Source organism: Chiroxiphia lanceolata, chromosome 17, assembly GCF_009829145.1.
Source record: "Chiroxiphia lanceolata isolate bChiLan1 chromosome 17, bChiLan1.pri, whole genome shotgun sequence".
NCBI lineage: Eukaryota > Metazoa > Chordata > Aves > Passeriformes > Pipridae > Chiroxiphia > Chiroxiphia lanceolata.
Window position 1 is genome coordinate 4,773,242 of NC_045653.1, and position 27,617 is coordinate 4,800,858.

At 50.8% G+C, this 27,617-nt stretch overlaps 1 protein-coding gene across 5 annotated transcripts; it reads right to left on the bottom strand.

The window, feature by feature from the left end:
- Nucleotides 1-2,441: 2,441 nt before the first annotated feature.
- LOC116795385 (opsin-5-like) lies at nt 2,442-27,330 on the bottom strand. 5 transcript variants are annotated; one of them, XM_032705067.1, is made up of 9 exons: nt 27,295-27,330; nt 19,396-19,543; nt 18,709-18,807; nt 16,716-16,804; nt 9,158-9,245; nt 7,387-7,549; nt 6,703-6,830; nt 4,790-5,118; nt 2,442-3,982 (listed from the first exon to the last, which is right to left on the bottom strand). In XM_032705067.1, the coding sequence occupies exons 4-9, from the start codon at nt 16,743-16,745 to the stop codon at nt 3,428-3,430; spliced, it is 1,293 nt and encodes a 430-aa protein (XP_032560958.1). In that variant the 5' UTR covers nt 16,746-16,804; nt 18,709-18,807; nt 19,396-19,543; nt 27,295-27,330; the 3' UTR covers nt 2,442-3,427. The 5 variants fall into 5 exon arrangements, with proteins under 5 accessions (XP_032560958.1, XP_032560957.1, XP_032560956.1 ...); XM_032705066.1 differs by lacking the exon at nt 18,709-18,807; XM_032705065.1 differs by lacking the exons at nt 18,709-18,807; nt 27,295-27,330 and adding an exon at nt 13,058-13,516 and having other exon boundaries at nt 19,396-19,405.
- Between the last annotated feature and the right edge of the window lie 287 nt (nt 27,331-27,617).

Genomic DNA, 27,617 nt, shown 5'->3' on the forward strand with positions numbered 1-27,617 from the left:
CAGGGCCTGCAATGGGCTCCTGTGTGTCCCCTGCAAACACCCCTCCTGTCCCATCCAAGGAGCCTGGCTGGGGGCACCCTGCCCCCCGAGACAGCTGTGGGACAGTCACAGTGGGCATTGTCACAGGGTCTGGTTTATGTTCCACCTGCCCAGGCCTGAGCCTCCCCCATGGCCCAGCTGGGCCCTGGCCCTGCTGCTCATGACTCACCCACCCAATGCGAGCAGACCCGCCGGCTCTCCTGCCTCCCTTCCATCCCGGTGAAGATGTTATTTTTATCTTAACCACACCAAGAGATGCTCATTTATTTTAAACACTAAAGCATCTGTGGGCTGTTTCTAGAGCTCAATCCTAAAGCTGCCATGAACAACAGTCCTTACCTGCTCTTTAGGAGCTCAGCCTTTGGGAAGCCAGAGCAGGGCTCCAGGCTGTGCTGGTTAAACACCCTTCACCTTTTCCTCCCTGGCTGTGCAGCCCCACAGGTGAGGTCACCCACCCGAGAGGAGGTTTTCACCTGTGGGGCTGCATGTAAAGATCAGTGGCACAGGCTGAGGCTGCCCAGCCTTTGGGAAGAGTGGGTGACAGCATAGGGGCACGTGCACCATTGCCTTTGTGCAACAGCCAGTTTTGGGGGTACAGAAGGGTCTGGATGCAAGGGGTCACTGGGCATCATTGAGGGCAGCTCTGGTTTGTACTGATACGACCTTCATCAGGGGCTCCCACTTCAGATTTGAACAGGAGATGGATGAGCTTTGTAAGCCTTGCTGGAGCATTGAGCTGCTGGAGAGGCTGGTCCTCTTCCCAGCCCTGCCCCTGGACAACACCAAGATAACAGACAAGAGCCCCAGCTGGAGGGGTTTATACATTCAATTAACCACCACAGCCAGAAGGAATTAAATCATCTGAGGTAAAGAAGCTGGAGGAATGGGGGGTGGGAGAAGTTATTTAAAAAACAACTGCACTAAAACATCGCTACATTTACACAACTTAAAGTTAAGACTTCAGTTTCCCTCAAACTACACATTAGCGTCCATGGTTTAGAACCACTGGAAGACATTTCAGCTGCTAGGTCAACCACTGATTTTTACGTTCATTTTATAGTTTTGCTGACTTTCCTTGGCAGTCACCTTATTCCCCATCTTTCCTTTCTAGGGCACACTGTTTCCCTGCCACCTTGGAGTGTGTTGCTGTGCCCTGACCCCCAAGTGAGTGGGAAACACAGTGCCTATAGCGCAGCCCTCACACACCAAACCCCCTCTGCACCAGAACCAGGCTCTCACCGAGCAGCAACACAGCACTGCAACCCCCAACACCCTTCTCACCCACTTCAGCAAAAAAATTTCCAAAGAAATTGGTTCTCACAACCAGGAACCCCCTCCCAAACCCTGCCCAACCCAGCAGCTGGTGCAGATCCTACCTCAGCCTCAAGGGTGAAACCTCCATCCTACTCGCAGGCTCACCCCCCACCAGCCACCACAGGGGCTGCCCTGGCAGGGAGGGGCTTGTCTCTAGTCCTCAGGTAAGTAGTTGGTGGCAGCTGTCGGCCCCATTCCCAGCTGGTTAAACACCCACAGCCGTGCCGTGCCCCGGGAGTTGGGTCCAGCCTGGCAGGGAGGAGTACCCGGACCTGCTGTTTGTCCTGGCCACAACGCGGGGAGTTCATTAAACTGGTTGGGGTTTACTGGAGGGCTGCAGCGCCTCTGCCCTTTTCGGGAATGGAGATTAAAACACTCCCATCATTAGTGCTCTTAGTGTTGGGCATTGTTCTCACATGGAGAAACTGATCTGGGGGTTTCCGGGAGTAATAAAGGACCTGAAGGGATTTGAGGATATTTTTTTTTCCCTGTCTCCTTTAGGTGATCTCTGAACCCCAGTATTTTTAACCAGTAGAGGTGGCTGGACCCGCCGTGTCCCTGAGCCCAGCACAGTCCCCGGCCTGGCTGGGTCAGTCCTTGGTCCCTGTCCATCCCGGGTGGCCATGCCCCGACAGCCCCCAGGAGGTGGCAGCAGCCCCTCGTGCTCGTTTCCTGCGATGGGAAATCAGCCCTCGGTCCCTTTCTGGAGGCTCCTCTCGGTGGGCAGCAGCAGGTACAGCCGGGGATGGCCGACGGGCAGCCCGAGGGCACAGCCAGCCCGGGTGTCCGGGCACACGGGGGTGCAGCAGGTCCTGCTGCTGCCGGACACGCCGTCGCTGTGTCCCTCGGCAGGAGGAAGGCTCGGCTGACGGGCGGGGGAGGTTTCTTTGCCCCATGTCCCCGTGTCCTGTCCCTGTGATCACTCGCATGTGGCCCCAAGCCCTCCCACGGTCCAGTCCCGGCCACTCTCTGCGGCTGCCACGGCAGCAATGCCCTCATCCCTGTTCCATCCCTGTTCCCATCCATCCCAGAGCGTGGCTGCCAACACAGAGCTGAACAGAGCCAAATGCCAGTTTTGCATGAGTGAATTTACTTTAGAAATGGACAACTTCTGGGACACGGTGACTGGTCAGCACGGACACCACAGGATCCCCTCGGTGACAGTGCCTGGGATGGGGCAGGGGAGCTGCTGGGGGGGGCTCTTGTGGGGGTGGCTTTCCATCAGGCCCTTGGCACAGCTTCTTGGTCCCTTTTGTCCCAACCCCTCCCCGTGGGTGTGCTGCCCACACTGACCTCCAAGGGCCGACTCAATCCTGCAGGATGCTGTTGCCCTGGCAGCTGCTGCCCTGCTGTTCCTGTGCCAGGGATACCCTGTGACCACAGCTCCATCTCCAGGATGTTGCTCAGCCACAGATTTGTCAATCCCTGCCTGGAGACCACAACCTGGGACTGCCATGAGTCACTGTAGTATTATTGTAACCCCGAATCCTTGCTCTAAACACACAACAGTGGTGGATTTCATTGAAATGGAGGGAGTGGGGTAGCACAGCTGGCACAGAGAGCAGTCCCTGAGAGCTATAGGGAGGTGCTTCATAATCCCAAGTGAGGTAGCTGTGTGACATGGTCCTGCTCCCCAGCAGGAGAGGACATGGTTGTGGGGGCTGTAGGAGCCAACACTGAAGGTAGATGCCCCTCAGGGCCTCCTGGCCCCTAGCCTGCCCTGCCAGGTACAGTTTTTAAGACAACCAAGTTCCTACTTGGTCATCAGAGCACCAGGATGAAAACTAAAGGCCAAGGGCCCAGAGAGCAAACAACAGGAGAGACTACCCTGGTCTGTACTCTAGGCAGACCTCAGGCACTCAGGGTCTGGTTTTGTTCTTGTTTTTGCAAGTGCAAAGACCAGGCTCAGAGTTGCAAGAGCCAAACCAGAGCGGGAGGCAAGGCTGGTCTTACATTTTCACATCACTTCACCTACAGAACATCTGGGGACCCGCTGGGTATGTGGGTGAGAGGAATGTTGTGTTTAGGTTTGTCCTGCGGTGTGCTGGCAGGACAGAGCTGGGCATAGCCAGGCTCAGAGCAGGTCTTTCACCAGGGCCGATGGCAGGGCTTCCCCCGCCACATTCACAGCGCCCAGGCCCGACCTCTTCTGTGTGACCAGCACCATCACCTGCACTGTCCTCTTCAACCCCGGCTGGCAAGCAGCTCCATCGGCCAGGATGGCCAGGGGACCGTGCAGGGGGGAGCTGCTGGGCGCCTGGGGGGGGTTGTAGCACTTGGGGTAGTTGCTGAAACACTCAAAAGCGTCATTGCAGTTTCTGCAAGCCCCGGCGTGGTCGCTGACACCCGGGGATGGGAAGGGCTGGAGTGCTGTGCTCGGGCAGCCACAGCAGAGCAGGGTGCGGAGGGTCCGGAGGAGCACCCTGTCCTTGGAGAGGAACTTGTGGAAGTTGGGCTTGAAGAGCAGGTACACCAGCGGGTTGTAGAGTGTCGAGGACTTGGCAAAGACGGCTGACAGCACGAAGGCCAGCGCTGGCACCTGGCTGGTGTCCCCGAGCAGTGCCCACAAGGCAACCACAGCATAGGGGGTCCAGGCAGCCAGAAACCCCAGGCACACGGCAACGCTCAGCTGGAAGAGAAGGAGATGGAGGTGGTGGTGTCAGGAGCCTCCTGTGGCACACACGGGACACTGACACCCCTTCCAAAACTCAGCCATGTGCAGCTGGACCCTGAACACTCCTCACATCCCCAGGGAAAGGACCTCTGCACCTGTCACCCTGGAGCACTGTGATGTCAGACATCAGGGCAGCAACTCAGCACACCCCATGCATAAACCTGCTCTCACTTCAGGCAACTCACACCATGTCCCACCTGGGAAACTTGAGAATTGCCTCAGTGCTCCACAGCAAGATGGGTACAAAGGACCCAGACACCTTGCTGGGACCAGGTCAGTGTTGGACCCCAACAGCCTTTGGAAGCACTGAAAATCCCTCCAGCAATCTGTGGTGCTGGCATGTAGGTTGACTGGGATGCCTGGAAAGGGGCTGTGCTCAGCCCCCCTCCCCTGATCGGACACGGCTTGCCAGTCTTGCCAGGTTTGCAAGCTGTTTTCTTTCATGCTGTGTTTTTTTTTTAAAGGGTATTCACTTTTTTTTTGACATATCCTTGGTAAATTATAGTATTAGCTTGTAGTCTGGGGAACAATGACTCATGCAAGCTCCTTTCTGATCTTTTCCAATGTAATTTAAAATGAAAACTCCCCCACCTGATGGCTTTAAATGAGAAATATGTTATTACCCACACTGACACAAACACCTGGAGAATTCATCAGGAACAGCAGACACCCAGCAGGAGGAGCCCTGCTGCATTCACCTGCCCACGGGGGGGGGGGGGGCTGGGGCACCCCGAGGCTCTGCAGCCCCCTGATCCCCCCTACCTTGAGGAGCAGGCTGTGCAGGCTGCGGGCTCTGCGCTGGGGGGACGTGTGCTGCTGGACGGCTCTCCGGGACACCCACACCGTCCACAGGATCAGCGAGTAGGAGGCGAGGATGAGGAGGCAGGGGAGGAGGTAGCAGAAGATGAAGAGGGCGAGGATGTAGAGCGTGGCCTCCCTGCTCGAGGTTTCCCAGGTGATGCAGCAGGCTGTCCCGTAGGGCTCGGGGCCGTAGCTGCCCCACTCGGCCAAGGGGGCCGTGGCGAAGGTCAGGGCATAGGCCCACACACACAGCAGCAGCACCGCGGCGTGGCTCGGGGAGAACCTGTTCCCTGCGGCAGAGGGACGGGGGTGAGGGTGGCTTCTCATGGTGAAGAGAGGGGACTGCAGCCCTGAGCCACCCACACCTGCAGGCGCTGGCACAAGGAGCAGAGACAAATGTCAGGGTTGGCCCCAGCCTGGCAGAGAGCGGCAGGATTGGCCACAACCCCTTTGGCCTCCGGGGAATCGCTGGGAAGGGGCTGTGTATGACACCTGGGGACACACTGCACCCACAGCCCATGGGCAGCCAGCAGGGTGGCTGGGCAGCTGCCCCTGCCTGGGACATGGGGCAGGGGCTGCTCAGGACCACCCCAGACCCTGCCACTGGAAGGACCTTTCCCTCCCTGCAGACTGAAACTCTAGCAGAGGTGGTTTTTTTTAACTTTTTGTTCCCCCATCTCCCCCATCAAATCTCAAACTCTCTGATCCTCTAAAACTCACTATAAAGTGCTAAATCTTCAGCCATACATAGAAGTAACATTTTTCTTCGGAACTAAGCAACTAGAAGCACATTTTGATTATGCATTTCCTCACAGAAGGTGGGCTGGGCTGTAGATAAGCCCCCCGTGCCAGACTGCCCAGCACAGGCCAACGGAGAGCAGAATATGCTCAGGGAAAAGCCACCAGCACCTGGGCTACCTTTCAATAGCCAGCTTTCACGTTTATCTTTCCTCCCACCTTTTTAGTCACCTCCTGAGCTGCTGTGCTGGCACATAACCAAGGTGACTCTGCTCCAGCATCATCCTCAAGGCACTGAAACCTGCTGGGGACAAAGTATGCTGGTGGCTAGCAGTGGCCACCGGCTCAGGGCAGATTGGCAGTGAGTTGGGAGAGAGGGGAGAGGATGGACCCTGGGTGCTGGGCTGCAAATCAAACTATTACCTCTGATTTCCCATTTTATTTCTGTTTTTGGTCTTTAATGCAAAGTGTATTCTGAAGATGCATGCTAGAAGGAGGATTAGCAGCTGAGCTGAGGAAATTAAGAACTCCAAATTGGAGGAGGAGCTGTGTAGGGAATGAGTAGGGAACACCCCTGGGTCCCCTTGCTTCCTCAGGTGCTCTCTGCAATGCAAACATTCACCTTAGCTCTGTGGAGGACATCCAGGTAGAAACAGGGCTACAGAGAGGAGCTACAACACTGCAAACCCAGCTCTCCTGTATTAATTATTTCCCTGAATTATATACATTTGGCTTATGGCTCTCTCACCAGGGACCAGGGAAAGCAGCTCTTATTGTTCTGCCAGAGTGTGGCTTCCCAGACGCAGTCTGCTCTTGTCTAAGCTCAAGTCTGTGAACGATTGTTCAAAAATCTGCAACCTGCCCTAGTACAGCTGTGTGGATGTGGCATGGTTTAGTGGTGGACTTGGCAGTGCTGGAGTAACAGCTGGACTCTGTGATCTTAAAGACTTTTTCCGACCTAAACTTACTTCTGTGATTCTAAGACTCTAAGTGCATTGACTGGGAATAGGTTGCCTCTGGGCAAAACTTTTCCAGAAGAGGTGGATCTGACTCACTACAAAAAAAAAAAAAAAAAGGGGGCTCTGTTGACAGAGAGGGCTGTAGGTATGGATCAGGTAACGCATCCCAGCACTTACCATATGCTGGGTAACAGACCTTGAGGCAGCAAACCGTGCTGAGCACCGTCAGGCTGGCGAGGCTGCACAGCCCGAACAGGACCCCGCAGAAGGCATAGAGGGTGCAAACCGCCCGGTCAAACAGCCACCTGCGAGGAGAGCTGCGAGTGAACCCACCCCTCCCCCTGCCCAGGGCAGCTGGATGACAGCCCTGCCACAGGAGTCATCTCCATGGTCCCTGCTCCGCAGGGAGGCTGGGAATTTCCCAGCTGCTGGTCCCACACCAGCAGCAAAGCTGGGCACATGTGGGGTGGCCCCAATGGGCTGCACAGGTACCAGCACCTGACTGAGAAAATATGGGTGTGATCTCGCTGCTAATTTGTTCTCTGAGCACCCCAGTGACAAGCACGGATGGAGCCACAGGTGCAGGAGCTGCCCTGCTCCATGCTGGCACACACCACTGCAGTGCTTGTGCCACATGGTGCTGGCTTGGAGATCCACCACCCCCCTTTTACAGCAGGTCTGTGTGAGGAACCAGAGGGACAGGGAGCAGCAAAGCACCTGCGGTGGGATGGATATTCTGGAGCTTACACAGTGCCCCAGTGCCACCAGGCTGAGGTCTGGGCCCCTCTGCACCCCCTATAAGGGATCTCCCCATTTCCAGACACGGTTTGCAAACTGCTCCCTGCCACTTCCATGAGGTACCTGTGTGCAAAGAAGGAGGAGGTGGCCAAGGGGAAGAGCGTCACCGTCATGCTCAGGTCACTGATGGCCAGGTTGACGATGAAGAACTCAGCAGGTTTCAGCAAGGACCTCTTCTGATAGGCCACCAGCAGCAGCAGTGAGTTCCCAGAGAAGGACATGATGCCTGTGGAGAAGGCAGAGGAACAGTGCTGTGTGTAACAGAGCCAGGAAGGGAACAAGGAGCATCTTGAGATGTTTGGAAGCAAATACCAGAGAAGTTTTATGGAGCCTGGAAAGGGCTCCAGGCTTCCCTTTCTGGACCCTGGCCTGAGCAGGGGAGCCCATGGGACCCGCAGAGCTCTGTGAGCACATCTGGAGCTGCTTTACATTGGATCTGATCCCTTCCCCTTCCTGAGATCCTACAGAGGCGTTTGGTAGGAGGGCAGTGATGGGATGAGACTGCAATGGGTTCCGGGTGCAGGATCTGGCCAAAGTCACTTCTTCCAGCTGGAAGGAGCAAGGGGGACACTTCCTTCCAGCTAGATAAATAATAGGGGCTTTGTGCAATTGTCCTCTGATGTGAGGCCAAGGAGCTGGGCCCCTTCCCCTTTGTAATTTCTTCCTGGCAATGTCACTGCTGTGACTCTGTGCTGTCCAATATCATGGTAACAAAACAAACAAGAAGAAAGGAACTATGAAGATCAAGGGAAATCCAGACTAAACAAAAGAAGGCTCTCTGTTTGCTATTAGTGTATTTAAACCAACAGTGGTGATTAAAGTTTTATATCAAGGGCTTTCTCTTTTTTATTATGTAATCGTGCTTTCATGGAAAAGAGGTTTCAGTGTCCTCAGAAGGGGAATCTTTGCTGCTCTTTAGGCAGGTTGGGCAGGATAAGAGTTTCTCCCTAATGGATTAGGCTGTAAATTAAATCCCATGCTAAGAACCAGCTTCCAAAGCTGCTGAATGGCCAACAATAAAGTTCCCCTCAGGAACAGGATTCTGACATGGGACCTGGCCAAACACAGAGCTTTGGGGGCTTTGGAGTTTGCTGGAGGGCATAATGCTGAGATGTTTGTCCTTCTTCCCAGCCTCACAAGGCATTTTTCCCACAGAGTGAGTCTCACATCTGTGGTAAGCACATTTTATCAGCTGTAGGTGCCTACAGGACTGCTGTCAGTCCAGTGGTGTGAACCCTTTGGGTTCCTCATCCTCACAGATGTAAAAACCTCTTCTAGCATTTGGGAGACAACTCGCTCAGGGCTCAGAAGACTTGGGAGGTTTTTCTTTGCCCATCATTCACTTCTGTCCCACACCAACCAGGTCTGGGCCACCTCAGAGTGAGGCCCAGCCCCTCAGTTTTGCCTGCTGGTTTTTCAGTGCCACTAACTCCAGATCACAGAACCTTCACCAGCAGCTTTTGCTGAGAGCAAGGGCCAGCTCGAGGTCCCAATCCCCTTCAACAAACATGAAGCTGGTGATGCCAACAGCCACCCTGCCCATCTCAGATTGAGTGGCTGTGGTAGGAGTTACAGCACATTCCTCAAAAGCTATTCTTCAACTTTCCAAATATTTGAAACCATAGCAAGCACTTGCAGTTCCCCTGAGAGGGGAATGCAGTCACCAAGCTTTGGCCAGGTCATCATTTTGAGTAATGTGGGAAGGGTCAGCTTAATTATTCTGCTAATGACTGGACACTTCTGGAAGCATCAGCAGCTGAAAAGGCCTGGACGTCTCTGGAAGGCAGGCAGGCTGCCTGCAGCAGGGACACAGGGATAATAGGCCTTTCCTTACCAAAGACTAAATAGAGAGTGCCAAAAATCAGGTCTTCTCTCTCCGATAAGGTGGAGGTGAACAACGAGATGTTGGATACATTTCCCATCTGCAAAGCAAGATACACATACAAGTGAGAGTGAATTTTGGCAAATGAAGGCATGCCCAGCTCCCTTGGTTTCTGGGAGGACAGCTCTTGGTCAGCTGTGTGGAACCCCAGCCCCAGCTAAGCCTGCCTGCGGCACCAACCATGTGGAAAGGGAAGGAGGGAGGAGGTTTTGCTACTTACTCATCAGCTTCTAAGTTTCTCTTCAAAATTCTTTGAGAAAGTGACTCTTTCTTTCCCCTCAACAACAAACAGATAAAAATGGTGCAGAGCTCCCACAGGCACATTTTGGATGTGTGCACTGAGATACCAGCCCGTGCTTTTGGGATAAACACACACACATTTGGGCAGTTACAGCTCTGTCTGGGAGACTGAGCCACTTGTTGCTCTGCCCATCCCTGTTGCAAGGTTGCAAGGAAGGGACCTGCAGGTCCTGGTGATGAGAGCCCTGCAATGGTGCAAGTTGGGTGAGACCCAGCTGAGGGGTCAGAGGGTTGCAGAGATGTCCCAGACTCCAGGGTGGCCCCTGGGAATGGGACTGGGAGCCATGCACCCTGGGAGCAAGGGTGGTGCAGAGGAGAGTGAGTCCAGCAGGAGAGGAGGAGGTGGAGGGGCTGGAGGTTGCACCCTCCATGTATGATGAGGGCAGGAGGACACAGTCCCAGTGGTGAAAGGGGGCTCCTGGGTTCATCTCCTCCACAGAGCACCCTGGATGCTCAATGCTTCACAGCCCAGCAGAAATAACCTCCTTTCCTCTCCTGTGCTGTTCAGAGGGCAGAGATTTTCCACATGCAGGGACAGGTGATTTATACCTCCCTTTACAGACCAAGTGACTCTGGCCATGAGGACAACGTCCTTCATTAACCTAATCGGAAACAACCTTCATTTAGGGATGGGCAAATCACTCCTGAAATTCTCATAATGCACAGTTCTCCCCTAGGCCATATTTCATCTTCCTCAAGAGTCCTTAGAAGCAGCTGAGCTGCACACAGCACATGCACACGATCTCTCTGAGAGCTTTAGCAAAGCATCCATTATAAACACGGAGCCAAGGGGAAAGAAGGGACTGTGGTCACACAGCTGCACTGGGGACGAGACAGGGCAAGGCCCACCATGAACAGTCTGGAAGGAATTGTTCCTGCTCCTCAGCATGCAGGCACACGTGCAAAAAGGAAGAGAACTGGCCAAGCTTGTAGGTCTTTATTTCCTTCAGATCCCTGGCAGGTCTCCATCCTGCAATACGTCAGGGGAGCTGCAAGTGTCCTGTGAGATCAAGCTGGCAAAAAGGGACAATAATCTGCAGGAGAGGAACTTCTATTTCTGACATTACTTGAGATAGGCCTTATTTTTATGATTGTGCTTGAGCTACTTGTAAAGCACACATCACTCCCTGTAAGGCAGAACTGATAAAAATGCACCTCTTGCACTGATCAATGCGCTGATGTCACTGACACACAGACAATAAATCAGTTTTATAGAAACATGGAGAGCTATCACTTTTGTGCCCGAAAGTAAATCATAAACTGGATCCTGTAACCTCGCCTGTGCAGCAGACAGGCAAGTGCAGCTGAGATCAGCACAGAAACTAGTGAAAAATCTCAGACTTTCCCCTGCTGCTTTCACTGGGGGCTTGTAAAGCCTTCCCCCACCTCCCCACCCCCACAACAAATTAGGAGGTGGTGCTCTTGTCTGAGCTCCTTTGTGGGGGGGAGTGCTGGGACCTCTTCTCACCTGGCCCCAGGAGGTGCTTACATGGTCTTCTTCCTTGTGGAAGCAAGACAGTGAGTAGTCTGCTTCCCTGGCAATTCACAAACCTGTTCTGATTCTTCTTGTCCGCTGAAAACCTGCCCAAAGGTCCCCCTCCCACCAAGGTTCTCCTTCAGGTGAGTGTGTGATGGGGGAAGCTTGCACAGGCCTCCCTCTCTGCTGTCAGCTTTAGTGGATGGAGAGCAACAAGCTGCAGAAATATCAGTGCAGGTATTAAACACATTCACAAGAATTTCTGACAGAAACAGCTACAGGAGTTTTCTTCCAACTCAGGAACATTTCAAACGCGTGACTGTGTTCAATGAAGACTGGATCTGTGGCTCCTCAGGGGGGATTCAGTGGAGACTGTCTCCTCAGGGTAGCCAGCCAGCACAGCACAGCCCTTCAACATCAAACTGCTCAGCCACGTAGTCTCTGGGCATACAGAGCTGCTGCTGAATTTGATTTAAGCTCCATTGCTCAGACTCTGTTCTGAGAAGAGACAGACTGTGAAAGCTGCTTTCCCCTCAATTTAATCAGACTTCAAAATGAGATGAAGTTTTCCAAGTAGCTGCTGCCACAGGTACATTACCAGGAAACCCTTGTATTCTGCATCCCAGCCCTTATTCTTGTGTTCACAGGAAGAATCAAACCTAAACCTTGACTTACATCCCACGTCCATGTCTGGCACCTGCAAGGGCACTGGCATGGCTAGGCTGTCCTGGTCACTCTGTCTACGTGAAAGATCATATATTTTATTTCATGTGATTGTTGGGTTTGCCCATTTCCCCTTCAGACTTGGGCAGTTGCTTTTCTTCAGCCAACATGCCACAAAGCCACGTCTGCCTTGGAGAGGAGGAGGAAATCTGATAAGCCTGGAAACTCCACTGACCTCCAGACTCCTTCAATAGTAAAGAGCAGGAATCGATTTCTGCAGTTCCCAGCGCAAGGGAAGCTCAGACATTGCTGCCAGCCTAGCGAACAGTGCAGGGCTTAAAAAGTCACAGAAGAGCAAAAGAGCACAAACGAGAACTGCTCAGGATCTGAAGGACAGGCAGCCCTCGGACCCCTTCCCAAAATCACGGTGTTCTCCTCTGCCAGGGCTGCCCATCCCCACCGACTACAGACAGTAAAATCTGCTTTCTGCCTCAGTTCCCCACCCGGGACTCTTGCAAGCTCCTTTGCGGGGGTGCAACCCCACTCACATCCCAAGCGTGTCTCTCACTCACGCACCGTGCCCGTGGTGGCCCCGGCGGGGAGCAGCGCTCACACCCCGGGCTGTCACTGCCGGTCCCGTGTCCCCGGGACATCCCCTGCCCACGCTGTGCTCCAGCACCCCCGGGAGTGTCCCCGCAGCCCCGGCTCATCCACGGCCCGCGTTCCCCGCCCTGCTGCAGCCGGGGACACCCGGGGCACCCGCGGGAACGAGCCCTTCCCACGCCCAGGGGTGCTCGGGGCACCGCGTCCCCCAGGGCAGCGGCTCCCCCGCGGCCGGGCCCCCCTCACCTCTCCTGGAGGAGCCTCCGGCGCCGCCCGCTCCGCTCACCGCCGACGGGAACTTACCGGGACGGGGCGGGATCCGCCACAGCGCTCAGCACCGCCGGGACGGACAGCTCCGCGCTCTGTCCCCCCCGCACCGCACTCTGTCCCTCCCGCACCGCTCTCTGTCCCGCACAGCGCTCCGCCCGCACTTCTCTCTGTCCCTCCCGCACCGCGCTCCGCCCGCACCTCGCTCTGTCCTTCCCGCACCGCGCTTTGTCCCTCCCGCCCTGCCCGCAGCGCTGAGGAGACTGAGGGACACCCTCCCCGCATCCGGGAGGACCCCCGCGCTGCAGCTCAGCCCGGGCACCCCCTTCTCCCGCACCCCCTCCCACCCGCGCCCAGCCCAGCCCGCTCCCCCCGCACTCACCGGCCTCGGAGCCGCGACTTTCACAGCGAGAGAAACTGAGGCACGGGGAGCGTAGTTTAAAGTAGCACTCCACGGCCTCAGCACATCCAGGCTCGCTTTTCCCTCCCCGTGGCCGCCCCCTCTCCTCCCCCCGAGGGAGGCAGGCCGGTAACTCACTCACCTGTCCTTGCAGATCTGCCTGGACACCAGACAGGCCCCCACGGTGCCCTGTGTGGTGCTCCAAGGACATGCTCTGAGTGAAGGGGGCAAAAGGAGAGGGGGATCACTGCACTGAGCCTGTTGCCATTGGAGTTGGGTATTGCTTTCCACCCAAAGCATTTTATCTGTCTCTGCTTGGCAAAGCACAAGCCACGACCATCACTTAAGTGAGCATTTTGTTAATTCCCTCCACACCAGGAGCTTTCCCCTGGTTGCCAGTTAGAAATGGGAATGGCATCAAAATCCTAATATTCATTTTTAGAGCTCCAAATACTGTCAAGACTGCCGGTCAGATTGGATTCAGGTGTTTAAATTTACTTCAGAAAGGAACCCCAAACCTGGAGAAATGCACAGCAATAGCCTTGTGTCCTCTGTGTGCTTTGGAAAGAGGCTCCATGAGAATCATTTATGGACTCACCAGCTATGTAAATAGATACATACTGAGATTATTATAAACTGAAAGTTAGTTGTTGTTTGTGTTCCAGAAATACAAAAGGTCCCAGCCAAGTTTGAGGCCCTGTTGTACAGCCCCCCCACATGGCCAGAGTTAACCCAAAAAGCCCAACATCCATCAGGGAATGTGCCCATTTTCCTTCTTTCACCTGGAATGGACCTGAGGGTCGATGTTCATACACCCCAAGGAACAGAGAGTCCTCAGTAGCATCACAAGCTCAAAGAGCAGCAGCAGTACTTTCCCCTCCACACTGTGCTGCCAACAGTTACTAAACTTTGTGGGCATGTTTGCACAATTGCATTATTTCTTTAGCATAGTTTCCTCTGGAAACTGACCTCCCTGTCAGTCTTCCTTTCCTCAGCAACACTGCTCCTCCCCAACAGCATTTCATTTGTCAGCCAATCTCATCCAGGTTTGGAAGAGGGACTGAAATCTTTGAGAAAATTTGGTTCCTACTTGGTTTGTGCAGTGAGGCAAGACTCAAAGGAGCCGGCTGAGAAGGTGAGAAAGCTCAGTGGAGATGCCACAGAGGAGGCACAGACCTGGGTTTGCTGCCTCCCTTCTTGTCTGCAAGAGATTTCTCAGAAGAGATGGAAGAGCCAGGGGCTATGGAGGTGATGGGACAGAAAACCAAACCTGTTCCGAGGAACCTGGCAAGTCATGTTATAGCCAAAAGGCAACCCAGCTCCCCTCCTAAAGCCTTCAGCCAGCTCTGCACAGTGACAAAGCCCCAGAGAGCTGCCTGGCTGTGCAGCTGCACCAATGGCACCTTATATTCAGTGCTGGATGCTCAGGCTTTCCCTCCCAGGGCAGTGGCTGCTTCCTCCACACGCTGCCAGCTCTCCTGTTCCCCAGCTGCTCTGTGAGGACGTGGGTATCACTATAGCACCAGGTGAAGAAGGGACAGTGCAGCCCAGCTGCTCCCTGTCAGAGGTGCTTTGGAGTGTCCTTGCCCACCCTCAGCTTAGCATTTCTGAACTCCAGATGGTGGGAAGTAACCTGAAACTCATATCCCTCTGCCTTTGAGAAACCACCAGCTCAGCACCAGACCCAGGACCCTTGCCTGGGACCATGCCACTAAAATGCTGGCAGCACAGCTCTGGCAGTGTCAGAGAGAACGAGGAGATGAGACTTTGAGAACCACTAGTCTGGCTGATTTTAGATCTCCTGCCTTGTGGTTCTGCCCCTGTGCTGGAAGGCACTGGCTGCAAGAATTTGTAAGTGCCTCAGTGCAGTCAGTAAGCAACTCGAATAACTGTGCACCCAACTCATATGTGCAAACACCACCACCTTTTCCACACACAAGGGGCACTGACACAAAAGTGCTGCTTGTGGAGACGTGTGTTTGCAGTTCATGTCTGTGTGTAGTAACTGCACACAGAAAGTAGACACACAGTGATGCCTCTGTCCTGTGTATCCCACCCCAGCCCCAACAGCAGTGATGTCTGCTGAGAACTCTTCCCTCACTGCAGCATGTGCTCAGGGACAGTGAGTAGGTAAAAAAGCTGGTGGTAGGACAATCTCTGGCCACTTTTTTGCACCTCTGGTGAAATGAAAAGCACTCCTGGGGTACCAAAGGGACACAGCAGAGCACCTGTTTTCTGAGACAAAGGAGAGGCAATGCTGATGAGCAGACCAGCTCATCAGATCTGTAAGAACTTAACTTAGATACTCATAAGACAAGCAAGTATCAACTGGGGATAGGGAATATCCTGGGAAAACACTGGGTGTTCCCCAATACCAGGAGACTGGAATTATTCAAAAGGGGGAAAAAATAAAAGGAAGAAATAAGAAATAAGCAGATTGGCATGGTGGAGAGTTAATTCCCATGCTCACTGTGCTGTGGAACAGGTGTCTGAGAGACCATCAAGCTACAGCAGCATTAGAAGAAAATTCAAGCATAATATATAAGATATTCTAATTGCTACATCTAATTATGAGGAAGAGCAAATCACCATGAAAAAATTATCTGTCAAACAGAGCATAAACATGTAATTGACAATCACACTGAGAGCTGTCATCCGTTTTCAGAGGCTGCTGCTGCAGATACAAAGACAGTACTTGTATCCATGAAGTAGAATAGTTCTGGACTTATTGTGAAGTACTATTAATCTGACAAGTCTTTTAATATTTACATAAACTTCATCCAAAAATTAAAACTTTGCCAAGCATATTTTCTCAAACTGAAGACAGGCATGAGTCTGCATTATCCAACTGGATTCACTAAGGCAGCTGGACAGATGTTTATAGCAGTGCTTTGTGAAATGTCTGCTACTAACCTAACTAAAAACAAAAAATCTTTAATTAGCCATTAATTTCCTCAATAACACAAAACTCTAGCCTGAGAGTTCTAAAGCTTTCAGCATTAGAACTCTCAGTTTCCTTGGTTGCTTCTGCTTGCCTCAGTTTCCCTCATAGGAGAAAGCAGATCGCTGGGATGTTATGAGGCACAACTTAAATTTCCAAAATGTGTTGACATCACTAGGCAGAGATCTGTTCTGAACGCTTCATTTTTATTTATCATAGTCTAAACAGAAAATCAGTCAGCAACACGCAAGTGCAAACTGAACCATTAGAGGAGCTTTCAAGAGAAGAGATGTTCAGCTTTTTCATTAAGGAGCAGTGACAGACACAGATTGGGAACATGTTCCACAGCACAAACATGGAGCCCAGCTGCAGCCTGAAGGACCACAGTCGTTTGTATGCAAATGACAGAGCTGAAACACGGATCTGTGACAGCACAGGTGTGTAGAGATTTGGAAGCACATTGCTCAATCTCCTACAGAGAGGATGGGAATACTTTTCTCTCTTGCACCCCTGGTTTGTTCCTGATGCATAAAGCAATATGGACTGCAAATTGCTCTCATCAATAATCAAGCCAGGAGAGGCAAAAATAAAGTGACAGCGAGCAAGGTGCCAGGGCTCAAGTGGCAAAACAGCTCTGAGGATATTGTGCTCAAAAGACATGCTATCAAAACTATTCATGAAAGAGAAAGACTTTAATAACCACTTTGTGCTGGTCAGGGAGGATGCAGACTCTGGGGACAGCCTTGTCCTTCATGGTACTTCAGAGCTATGTCCTTACCATCATCTCCCAGGCAGGTGAGCAGCAGGGTGATGGGATGGAGAGGAGGAATTAGAGCTGTTATGCCCCACAGTCACTCACCTGGGAAGCAGGAGGCTCGGGGAGCAGCATGAGGAGCCAGAGGAAGTGCCCTGGCAGGCCATGTCAGCAGGAGATGGAAATTCAAGCTCCTGTGCAAAAGGGGACAGAGTCATGAGTCTGAGTGTGACTACGAATAGCCCAGCCCCATGAAAGCATCCCATCATCAGCACTGGGTGGTCACAGAACATGAGCCAGCTCTACTGCCTGAGCCAAGGCTGCTGTGCCCAGCATTGTCCAGGAGCTGAAAGGAGCCTCAGCCTTCAGCCAAATGAGACATTAGCCCGTGGATGTATTCACACTGAGCACAGAGACAACTGGGAGGAAGCAATCTCAATACTCGCCTGGGTTAATGACTCAGAGACCAGTCCACACAGCTGTGTCTGGCACTGAGGATATCTGCAGGAGCAAAAGGCTCAGTGCCAGATGCAAACACTATCTCCACCCTGCAGGTCAGTGTTAGTGGCCAGAGGGAGGGGAGATCCCTAAGAAACAGCTCTATTTTAAACATGATGGGCAGCAACGAAATTGCCACATGTGGGGTGGAAAGGCCCGATGTGCAGGTGAGAGTGCTCACCCAGCTGGCCAGTCACAAACACAGCACAGCACTGCCCAGAGTCAAACCAAAGGGTGGATCTTGCACCACATCCTCGCTAGGGATGCACTTCTGCTCATTTGATGTTCTCCCTGCATGGCCACCAGCACAACTACAGCCCAAACCTGCTGGAACTAACGCAGAGGCTCTGGGTGGGATCCTTAGGACTCATTCCTTTGTCAGCACTTTGTATGTGCAGAGAAGGCCACGTGAGACCAAATAAACCATCCTAAACAATCATTCACCTACTCACAGACTGTTCCTGTGGTGCAACTGAAGTGAATTTCTGTACTGACCAAACACAAAAGTGTGGAACTGAAGAGAGGGCTTTGGATGCTGCTCAAGTGGCTGGTTTATGGCCCTTACAGAGAGGTCCAGACGGACTAAACAAAGCAGATACTTTGTAAGTCACAGCCCAGCTCCACTGCCGTGCATGAGCAGGGTGTCTTAGTGAAGCCTTATTGTCCCCACTTGGCAGAAAACTTGCGAAGACCAGTTTGAGAGGTCTCCAAATCAGCCCAGCTGCAGCTAAAGCATTGCATAGTACCACTCTTGGCTTCCACTCAGGCCACAAGAGCATTTAATTTTAGAGAGCAAACAGACAGCATAGACTAAAAGCACTGATTTCAATTGCATTCATAAAGCAGACAGCATCCTAAGCTTTAGAACAAACAGAGCTCAACAGAATCAGTGAGGTCACAAATGTTTCCCTAAAAGCATGCTCCTAATATTTCTGGCCCCAGCAACAGCAGATTGAAAGATGTGCTTGGTCAGATTTATAAACACACACACATACAAAGAAAAAAATCACCATAAATAGGCACAGAAGAAAATTCTGAAACAAAATTGCCTGAATGTAGAGTGAGGTTCTCTGTAAAGCCTCATCCCCCCTCTCTCACTACCCTCTGGAGCAGGGATGTACCAAAGCAGTCACAGTACATCACACTAATGAAATTAATCTGGAAAGCATCACTTCCAGTTCTGTTGTGCTCGTTTTCACAAATCATGTCATCTCACTGGGCCCCTGTCTCTCACCTGCAAACAGCATTAGTGTATTTGTCTTGCACACAGCGTGGTATGAGGTTCTGCTCATTACCTGTCTGTGCACGGCTCTGAAATCTGCATACAACAAGTTCTTCAGCATGCCAGTCACATTTTCTCCTTTGGTATATCTCCCAGGCACATTTTGTACCCACTAATCCTACCCATCAGTCTGTTGTGCCTGTCAAGTGACTCACACATGTCTGTGCCCATCGCTTCCTGCATCTGACCTTAAAGGGAGGGGAGAAACCCCACCACATTTGTCTGACAAGATTTAGCCCCACTAGCTGATTTTTATCAACTCACATTTCTCCCACTGCTTTATGCTCTCTTCTGATTTTATCACCACCAGATTCTCACCTAGCCCAGCTGAGGTCACACGCACTGGTACATAATTTCCTGAGCACTCCTGTGCTGAAGAGGCGGCTCAGCATCTTTGCAAATGGGTCAGGGATGGATCTGAAGGGTAATATTTAGTGAGAAACAACGCTAGGTGATGGCATTCATGTAAGGCAGATCTAAGCTACAAGCTACACATGCTGTTGCCCAACTTCCTACCATCTGTACACCAAACTTTCAGCTTTATGTTCAATAGACATTAATTCCATGCTTGTCTACTTAGGTGGAGGCATGAGGTAACACATATGTTGCTCTTGAGACGCATTTCCCCCCCTCACAATTTGTGCCTGTGACTGTAATGGAAATATATATTAAAATCTATGTTTCTGTTCTTGTATTTGGCTTTTCAGTGCCACCCACAATTTCCATTGCCTGCATAATCTGGCTTCCCACATCCCACTTGTCCACTGTGCTTTGAATGCTGCCTGTTTACTTAAAGTCCAGCTGGCCAGAGTTTAACCCTTAACTTTCAGGATCCTCTCCAAGTCAGCCCTGCTCAGCTCCACAGCCTGACAGGACACTGCAAAGTACCCTTGGGAGCACTGTGGGGGCTGGATCCCACCCAGGGTCAGCACACTGGGAGGAAACAGCCACTCAGCAACCAAGGTGCTCCCTTTTCACCCTCCCCTGCCATGAAGAGCATCTCACCTCCTGCCATGGTTTCACAGCAAAGTTCAGGGAAGAGACTGAAGCAGATGGAAGCAGGGAAACGTGGAATAATAAGCTGATGGTCCTCAAGCAGGCTCTGATGCTGAGAGTCAAGGGTTGGCCTCGTGGTGGAAGCCTGGCTAAAAACCTGGAAAGCAGAGGGCATAAACCCCAAATAGAAGCAGGTTGCACTCAGAACAGCTGAGAACCACCCACAGAGACTGCAGTTATCCCAGCCACAGTGGGATACCTGCCTTTAAACATCACCACAGGGAAAACTCCTCCTGCTCATGGCTCTCCCACAGCCATGATAAGGGCTGGGTGGTGTGAACACTGCAAAGGGTCCACGTGCTTCCTGAAGTTATCTCAGAGGGAACAGATGTGCTGAGATCAAACAGCACTTTAGTTCAGCCAGTTGTAGCCAAACACAGCACAGCCTTCGACTGTGGTGTCTCTTTTATGCCTGATTTTCCCAACAAACCCAAAAAGAATGGCTCACCTTTAGGCTCCCATCATACACTGGACACATTAGACCAATAAATATAATTTTCTGCAAAATCTCTGCAAGTGAACAAGCAGATCCATTAACATCCACCCCAGCTCACATGTGCACTGCAAAGTGGAACCAGTTCACCCAGCACTGGCAGACCAACACACGCCTCACACTCTGGAGTGAATTCCTTTAATTTTTGGTCTATTCTAATGTTCAAAGTCTACTTTGAAAACAGGCAGTATATTATCAAGTTATTTTATTTCAGGAAAACACATGGCAGACTAATTTCCATTAAAATGCATCAATTTAAATAGATCTTTAGCTGGACTTTCAAATTGTTCCTAATTAATATTCCCTTTGAAATCTATCAACTTTCTTTGCTGCCACATTTTCTGCACTAGACTATAAAAACAGTATTTCAAAGAAAAGTCACTTTTATATGTAGTAATCAGACACCACTTCATTATCAGGCTCAATTTTTAAGTCAATTTTCCCTCCTCCCCTCTGAAGGACTGTCAGGCCAATAACTTTCTCCCCTTATCTTCCTACTCATTCCACTCCTTGGCACGGGTGTAATTTCTTTCACACATTTCTTTACTCGTGGTTTGACAGTTTTTAATGAGCCTTCCACACCTGTGGTTTTATCTAGCATTAATTCTATCCCCTCAGTTCCTCTCCCTGTTGCACAGATCAGGTTCAACCACACTGCAATCAGTGGTCCTGCCCAGCCTAAACCAGCACAAAGATTATGGTACCAGCCTTTGTTTTTGGTATAAAACTGTGTCAGTCGTGGTCTAAAGACACTGCCCTGGGACTGGTGCATAACCAGCTCGGGGTCTCAATCAGATTTCTAGCTGAACATTTTCCCTAACCAGAAAACCCACTTGCAAACCCCTTTGCTGGCAACAGGAGAGCTCTTGACCAAACACAACTGGAAATGGGGCTCCCCTTCGCAAAGGTGCTCCTGGGGCAAAGCTGTTGGGTGTCCTGATGTCAGTGTTTGGGGAAAACTGTTCAGCCACAGCCCCTGGGGAGGAGGGGGAGATCTGAAGACCCCTGCAGATGAGTTGGTGCTTTTCACAAGCACCACGTTCCAGGGAGTACAAATGGAGAATCTGGGACATGACTTTCAGTTTGACAGGGAAGGTGCCTGCTGACAATGAATGAACCTTCTTCAAGCTTTGTTGGGGAAAAGACAAATACTAAGTGCCAGGGAAACAAAAATACCCCATCACTTCATTCTATCCTGTCACTCTGAACAATGCAGTGCTTGTTTTTAGGGCTCCTTCTCACATGGCCACACAATTTCTGAACAGAAACCCACAGTGCCGAGTACTGACACAAAAATCACAGCCCATAGCCATTATCTAGTCATATGGAAAACATCTGACTGAGGAAACAGTGTCCTTCACTGGAGAGCCTGAGTGATAAGCTGCAGGCAGAAAAAGCAGAATCAAATCAGTGTCAAATCCACATTCACTCCAAAGACATGTGAGCATCCTACTTGTGCTCAGTAAAAGTCATTTTGCCAACAGGCTCTGAGCCTGTTGAAAAGCAGGAAGTACAATGAAAGGAAAAAGAGGATTTTTAAATCAAACACTGAAACATACCAGAAAATGCCCACAACAGGGCCTGAGATACATACTCAGAAACAGCCAAGAGGCAAAAATACAGTGATTATACCTTGTACCACAGCAGGAACATTTCGGTTTGATGGTTCCTAGCAAGAAGAGTTCTTGGTGGTAAAGCACTGTACGTTTTGCACTTCTGCAGCTGTGTGATGCTTTCTGGGGTCTCTCAACTTTCTCTCCCCCAAATCATGTTTATAGATCTCACAGTGCTTCAACATATCCCAAAAATTATTTTACAGAAAACAGGTTGTTTTCGTCCTTGGTTTTTCATTGTACTGCAGCTAAGCCCAAGTAGGATGATGGCTACACACCACATCTTCATGTCTCAACTCCCTGCAGAGCAAGACCAGACAGACACCAGGTCCCAAAGGTATCTAGACCATTGCAACATTTAACAGGCCATATTTTAAGCTGTGAGCACTGAACTAGGGAGAAAGAATTTAACTCCAGCTGCAGGCAGATCTGCACTGAAGACAAATTTGTGCCAAAAGTTTTCAGTGTGAGTTACCAGCATCTGAATACTGCACCTTTCTCTGTTGTGAAAGGAAGCTCTTGGACATAAGCATCATTTTATTAAGCAGCACATAATGCTCACTGTAGTATATACAGCAGCACAGTTATCATGCTCTATTTCACAGCATTAAAAATGAACTATTCTCCAAGCAGGAGAAATCTTCATATCAAAGATTCAAGCACCACAGGCTTCGGTGCTGTCAGAAGAGATTATTTTAATTTTTGATATGCCTCTAAATAGTCCAAGACCTTACAAGTCACAGTGGAAACTGAATCAGACTTTGATTCCTGAAGGAGGCAGAAGTCACTAGAAGAGTCCAAGCGAAGGATGTTTTTGAAAGACTAGACATGGCAACCCTTCCCAGAGCCTGGCAGTGATGTGTGGAGTGGAGAACACATTTCAAATGACTCAGTGCTTCTCCACCTGAGTACTGAAATGCAGGAGTAAGAAAGGGAAAGAAAAGGATCCCTGAGACTGACCTTTCAAGTCTGAGCTCTGAAGATGCAAAGTTCTCCCTGGATGTATGAGGGCCACACACAGACCAAACACCCCCTTATACCCTCAAGTACTCGCCCATTCTAAATCTTTTTTCTGTTACTGATTCACGTGAAGAGGTTTTATGTTCTCAAGGTGAAATTCTCCACTGGAGATCTAGGAGTGGGAGACAGAGTCTAGCAGCATCCTCTGCTCAGCTAACACCTCTCCAGTTCTGTCCTGGAGCAGCCACAGGACACCCAAACCCTTGCAGACACAGTATCTGCCCAGGCAGATACTGAACAAAACACGCCCTTAAACGAGGTATAACGTCCCCTTAGATCCTTATCAACACAAGACCCAAACTGCCAGATCATCTGCATGGAAGCACCCTCTGTAAAAATCTGCTTAGCAGGAAACAGCATTCCTGTAACATGATGCTGTTCTGCCACTAGGTTCCACCTTATTCCTTACACCGAATTTCTACCCTTCTTACCTTTACCTATGGCCTTGCTCACCCCCCCCCCCATGTTTCCTGCAGCAGTTGTACATGAATCTCCTCTCAAAAGCTGGCCAAGCACATCTTACCCCCACCCAGGACAGTCTCACCGTGCTCTGTCCTCCAGCACAAACCAGCCGGGCACAGGCAGCGACCAGCCCCAGAGTGCCATCTATGGCTATTTCACAGGACTTCACAGCACAGCAGAAAACACACAGGCACGTTCATCTCCCCTCCTGGCATTGGGAATATCCCTCAGAAAAGCTTCTGTCATTAAGGTCTGAAGAACAAGAGAATTTAGTCACAGCAGCAGATGCAACAGTAGCTGCCCTAAGAGGGCTTTTACTTCTCCTGGAGTGAGAGGCAGAGCGTGGGGAATTAAACCCCTCTCCCCCACTCTCCCCAAAAAAGGAGAAGCAGAACATATGCACACAGCCCACTGATTTCTGCTGAGGTGGCCCAAAGCCAGCGTAAAAACCAGGCTGGGTACCTGTGAAATGAAGCTGGAGCATGTTAGCATTTTTAGAGTCAGAAACCAAGTATAAAGCATAAAGAGATGGAAATGGCATTCTCCCCTCAGTGCACATCCCAGGACCAATAAATGAGCCAGCTCCACCAGGGAAACCGGCCACCCAAGGGAAATCATGTTCCTGGGGAGGTGTTTCACAGTGGTGCTGAGCTGACCCCTCTGGGCAGAAAGGCTTGTGGGGCCAACCCTGGCCCTGCAGCTGAGGAAAGAGGCTTGGAGTAGGTGATGTGGCAGGTGCTATCCTTGTCTGCTTCTGCCACTGAGTCAGCCTGTGCAAGCTGCAGCCAGTAAATCCATACAGCCCCCGCCTCCATGAGATCACCTGGGCACTGGTACAGCCAGTAAATCCATACAGCCCCCTCCTCCATGGGCACATCTGGGAACTGCTGCTGCCAGGCACGGAGAGAGCTGTCAGTGGCACTCAGCTGATCCCCTCGGCCACCCCTTGGGGTCACAGCACAACCCTCTCCATGAGAGGAATTACAGGAATTACAACGCTTGGCTGTACAGGAGAACATCTCCAAACCACCCAGCCAAACAGACCCCATCACTCCAGAGCAGGACAAGCCCACCTACGTCCCAAACCAAGCCAGCACAGCACTGTCAGCTGTCTGCTGGCTTCTATTGGCAGGAGCTGCATTCAGCATTCCCACCCAGCCATGCTCCACCCAGGAACACAGAGGGTCTCTCTGCCAGGACCCAGGTCTTCAGGAGATCCTCTGACCCGGTGCTAACATGGGTATCTAACAGGTTCTTCTGCACCCTTCAAGGGACCACACAGATCCTTGTTCTCCATCGGCTGCCACAGCCCCACTGGGACCACACACCCCCCCACAGCTCCCGGGGGCACGAGGGACACGGGAGAGGAGGAAGCCCCTCCTCCCCACCACAGACTGCCCTGTGGGAAGGTTCACCATGAACATACTGGTTAGCATAAGTGCACTGAGACATGTAAACAGGCTGCTCCTTTTCAGACTTGCTTGGATGACAGCACCTATTTTCATTGACAGTTCATTTCTTAGTGCTCGGGGCTTACATGTGTGCAATGATGGAGAGTCATGCAGAGCTCTCTGCTTTGGCAGAGACAGCTCACCAGAACTGGCCGTGCTTTAAAAAGGTGGTCTGTGAAGACTTCAGGTAAGGCAGTTAAATTGGAGCACATTGCACACAAAGCTACAGAGCAGATTTTACTTACTTTGGGAGAAAGCAACATTTTTCACTAAGGAGTTGATGAGCAGTTGTGGGTTGATTTTTTTTTTCTTTTTTTAAAGCAGGTTGATGATGAAAAATCTCAGAACAGTATGACTATCATGAGAATGATTTCTAAAGCAGGAAGCATGACAGCCCCACACCCACAACAGCAGAAGCAGCTGCCACACACAAGTTGTCAGCCACACGCTGCAGGTCTGGTCCTGCACTACTTAAAGCTATTGGAGCTCTGACACTCTCTTCAATACAGAAAACTGCACAATGCAGAATTAACTCAAAGCCTAGATACGACAGGAAAAACCAAATGAGTGGTATTACCCAAGTCAGAAAGTATTTCACATGCTTATCTCAAAGTAGGAACTCCTATGATAGAGCCCAGTCTGAGCAGAAGCAACAGAACTACCACCACCACTCACACTCAGGATCTGCAGCACTCAGAAAAGAAACTACCAGTAAGAAATATCAGTAACTAAAACAATCTCTAACCTCGTGTGAAGTTCCCTGCAATATGACTTCAGTGCCTCCCAGACTCTGAAAGCTGAAAGAGAGATTTCTCCTTGAGGCTAAGGGAAAAAAAAAATAATCAGAGCAGGTTGTTTCATTTTTATCTGGAACATTTCCACCTGCCCACCTCTTTTCTGCACAAAGCCTTTCCAAGTCCAGTGCAAGTCCATGCCTGGCTTTAAGCACAGGTGACACAGGAAGCTGCTGAGTGTCAAGATGATTTTCATGGCCCCTTTGCTCTGCCACAGCAGCAGAAAGCCAGAGCTTTCTCCAGCTGCCAGCTGGAAGGGAACGGGGAGCGGGGGTGGCTGGCTGCAGCCGTGGCCCAGCAGTAACTAAAGCCTCTGACCCTGCTGTTCCTCAGGGTAAGGGAACAGCAACTCCGGCTCTCCAGAGGCATCTGAGGCAGCACAGCCCAGATGGGAGAAACATCCTGCCTGCCTTTGAAAAACCCTGGAGCGACTCTGCCTTACCAAATGGCAGAGTCCCATGGAACCAACTGGCTGTCCCTTCAGGGACTCCTAAGGAGGGCAGACTCTTTCTTTTGCAGAGGTCAGAGCACCGAAGCAGCTGGTTCCAAAAAGGCAACAACCCATCGCAAAGCCAGAGCTCCCATAGCCTGTCCCACACTGTGAAAGCAGCAAAAGCAGTGCAGGAGGGGGAAAATAAATAATGATCTGGATTGCTCCACTTTGGGCAGTGCTACGTGCCGTTAATCCCTGGTTACAGGTCAGTCATCCCCACAGCTCTGCAAGGACAGCCTGGGATCAGAATTGCCTTTCCCGATTCTGGCACAGGGCTGGCTGCCCACAGCTGCCCACCAGCACCTCATCTGCCTTATCCAGGGATCTACATTCCCGTCTGATCCAAGGAACAAACACGATCCACAAACTGATCCACACAGAACAAACCATGCTGGGATCTCCTCAGTGCCGAGCTCTGGTGCCACGAGGACCAGCCCTGCTTCACACACAGGAGCACATTGAAATCTGCACAGAAAGCCTGTCAAACTGAGCAGCTGCTCTCTGGCTCTCCTACACCTCTCCTCAGACGGAGGAGCTTCAATTATGTAGCATGTCTGCAGGATTTGGGAGGTAAAAGAGCTGCTGCCACATCACATGCTTTAACCCTTTGCCTTCCTCCAGGCACTGTGGAAGATGTGCTGCACTCTGTTCATTTTCATGTGGTGGCTCAGTGCACAAGGCTGCCCTCAGAGTCTGGTTTTCACAGCAGGGATGTAGGAGTACAAAACCACAAACCTATTTAGTTACTGATTCCCTGCCCCTACGTTTTCAGACTGGCAAGACAAGTTACAGAAAACCTTCTCTAGGGGAATACAATCAACTGTAGAAAAGTACTTAAAAGTAACTGCAACGTTCAATTTTACTTAATGTTACACAAGAGCTCTAAGACATTTACATACTTACAGTAAACACAACTACATTCCATGGTTTTCAGAAGGAATCATGGAACACCCCTCACAAACAACAGACAGAGACATTTGCAGCCCAACTCGGTTGCTGCTTAGACACTTAGACATTAGGCTAAAAGGCCTAATTCACTCTCACTGATTAAGAGAAGCAACTAAATGAGAGCCAAACCAGGTTCATCAACATGTACCTTAACTTGCAGTCACCTCCTGCTTTTCTCTCAGTCACTCTGGCAGCATTTATCACCACGCTCAGATTAGCTCCTGTTTCAACAAATACTGGAAAGGTGAATCTTTTTCCCTAAAGAGGGTCTACAGCATAATTAACACTAAACACATAATTAGTACTAAACGCTTGTAATCCACAGTCATCTTCCAGAAAAAACAACTTCAAGGAGCTGTGGGTTCAAACCATCAAACCTAAACTACTTAACGGTGTATGGAACCTTTAAGCTTCTGTTGAGAGCAAAAGATGCAGAAAACAAGTTTATAGATCTGTAATCAGAAAGTCAGACAGCAAGGCAGCACCAAGGCTTGTTTTATATGCACCAGAAACACGTCAGCAGGAGAAGCATCACAGCATGAGGGAAGATTTCCTGCAAGAATATTTTAGTTACCTTGAGCCTGATTTTTATAATCCTCCCTGGTACCTCCAGTAATCTCAGCAGATCTGAGTAGAGGACTTGTAGAAAAGGCACTTCAGGCATTTCAGCATTCACCTGACATGCTTTAACACAAGGAACAAACAAAAAGAATGATCTAGTTTGGAACTTGAGAAATTATCCTGCTCTGGAGCTAGCAGGATGCAAAAGGAGCCAGGTGGCCTAATTCAAGTGCCAAAATGTACCTCAGTGGTATCACACATCTTCTGGGAGATGCAGCTTCCATCAGGAAGCTAGTTAGATAAGTGTCATGGAGAGCCAAGGCTGGGAATCCATGG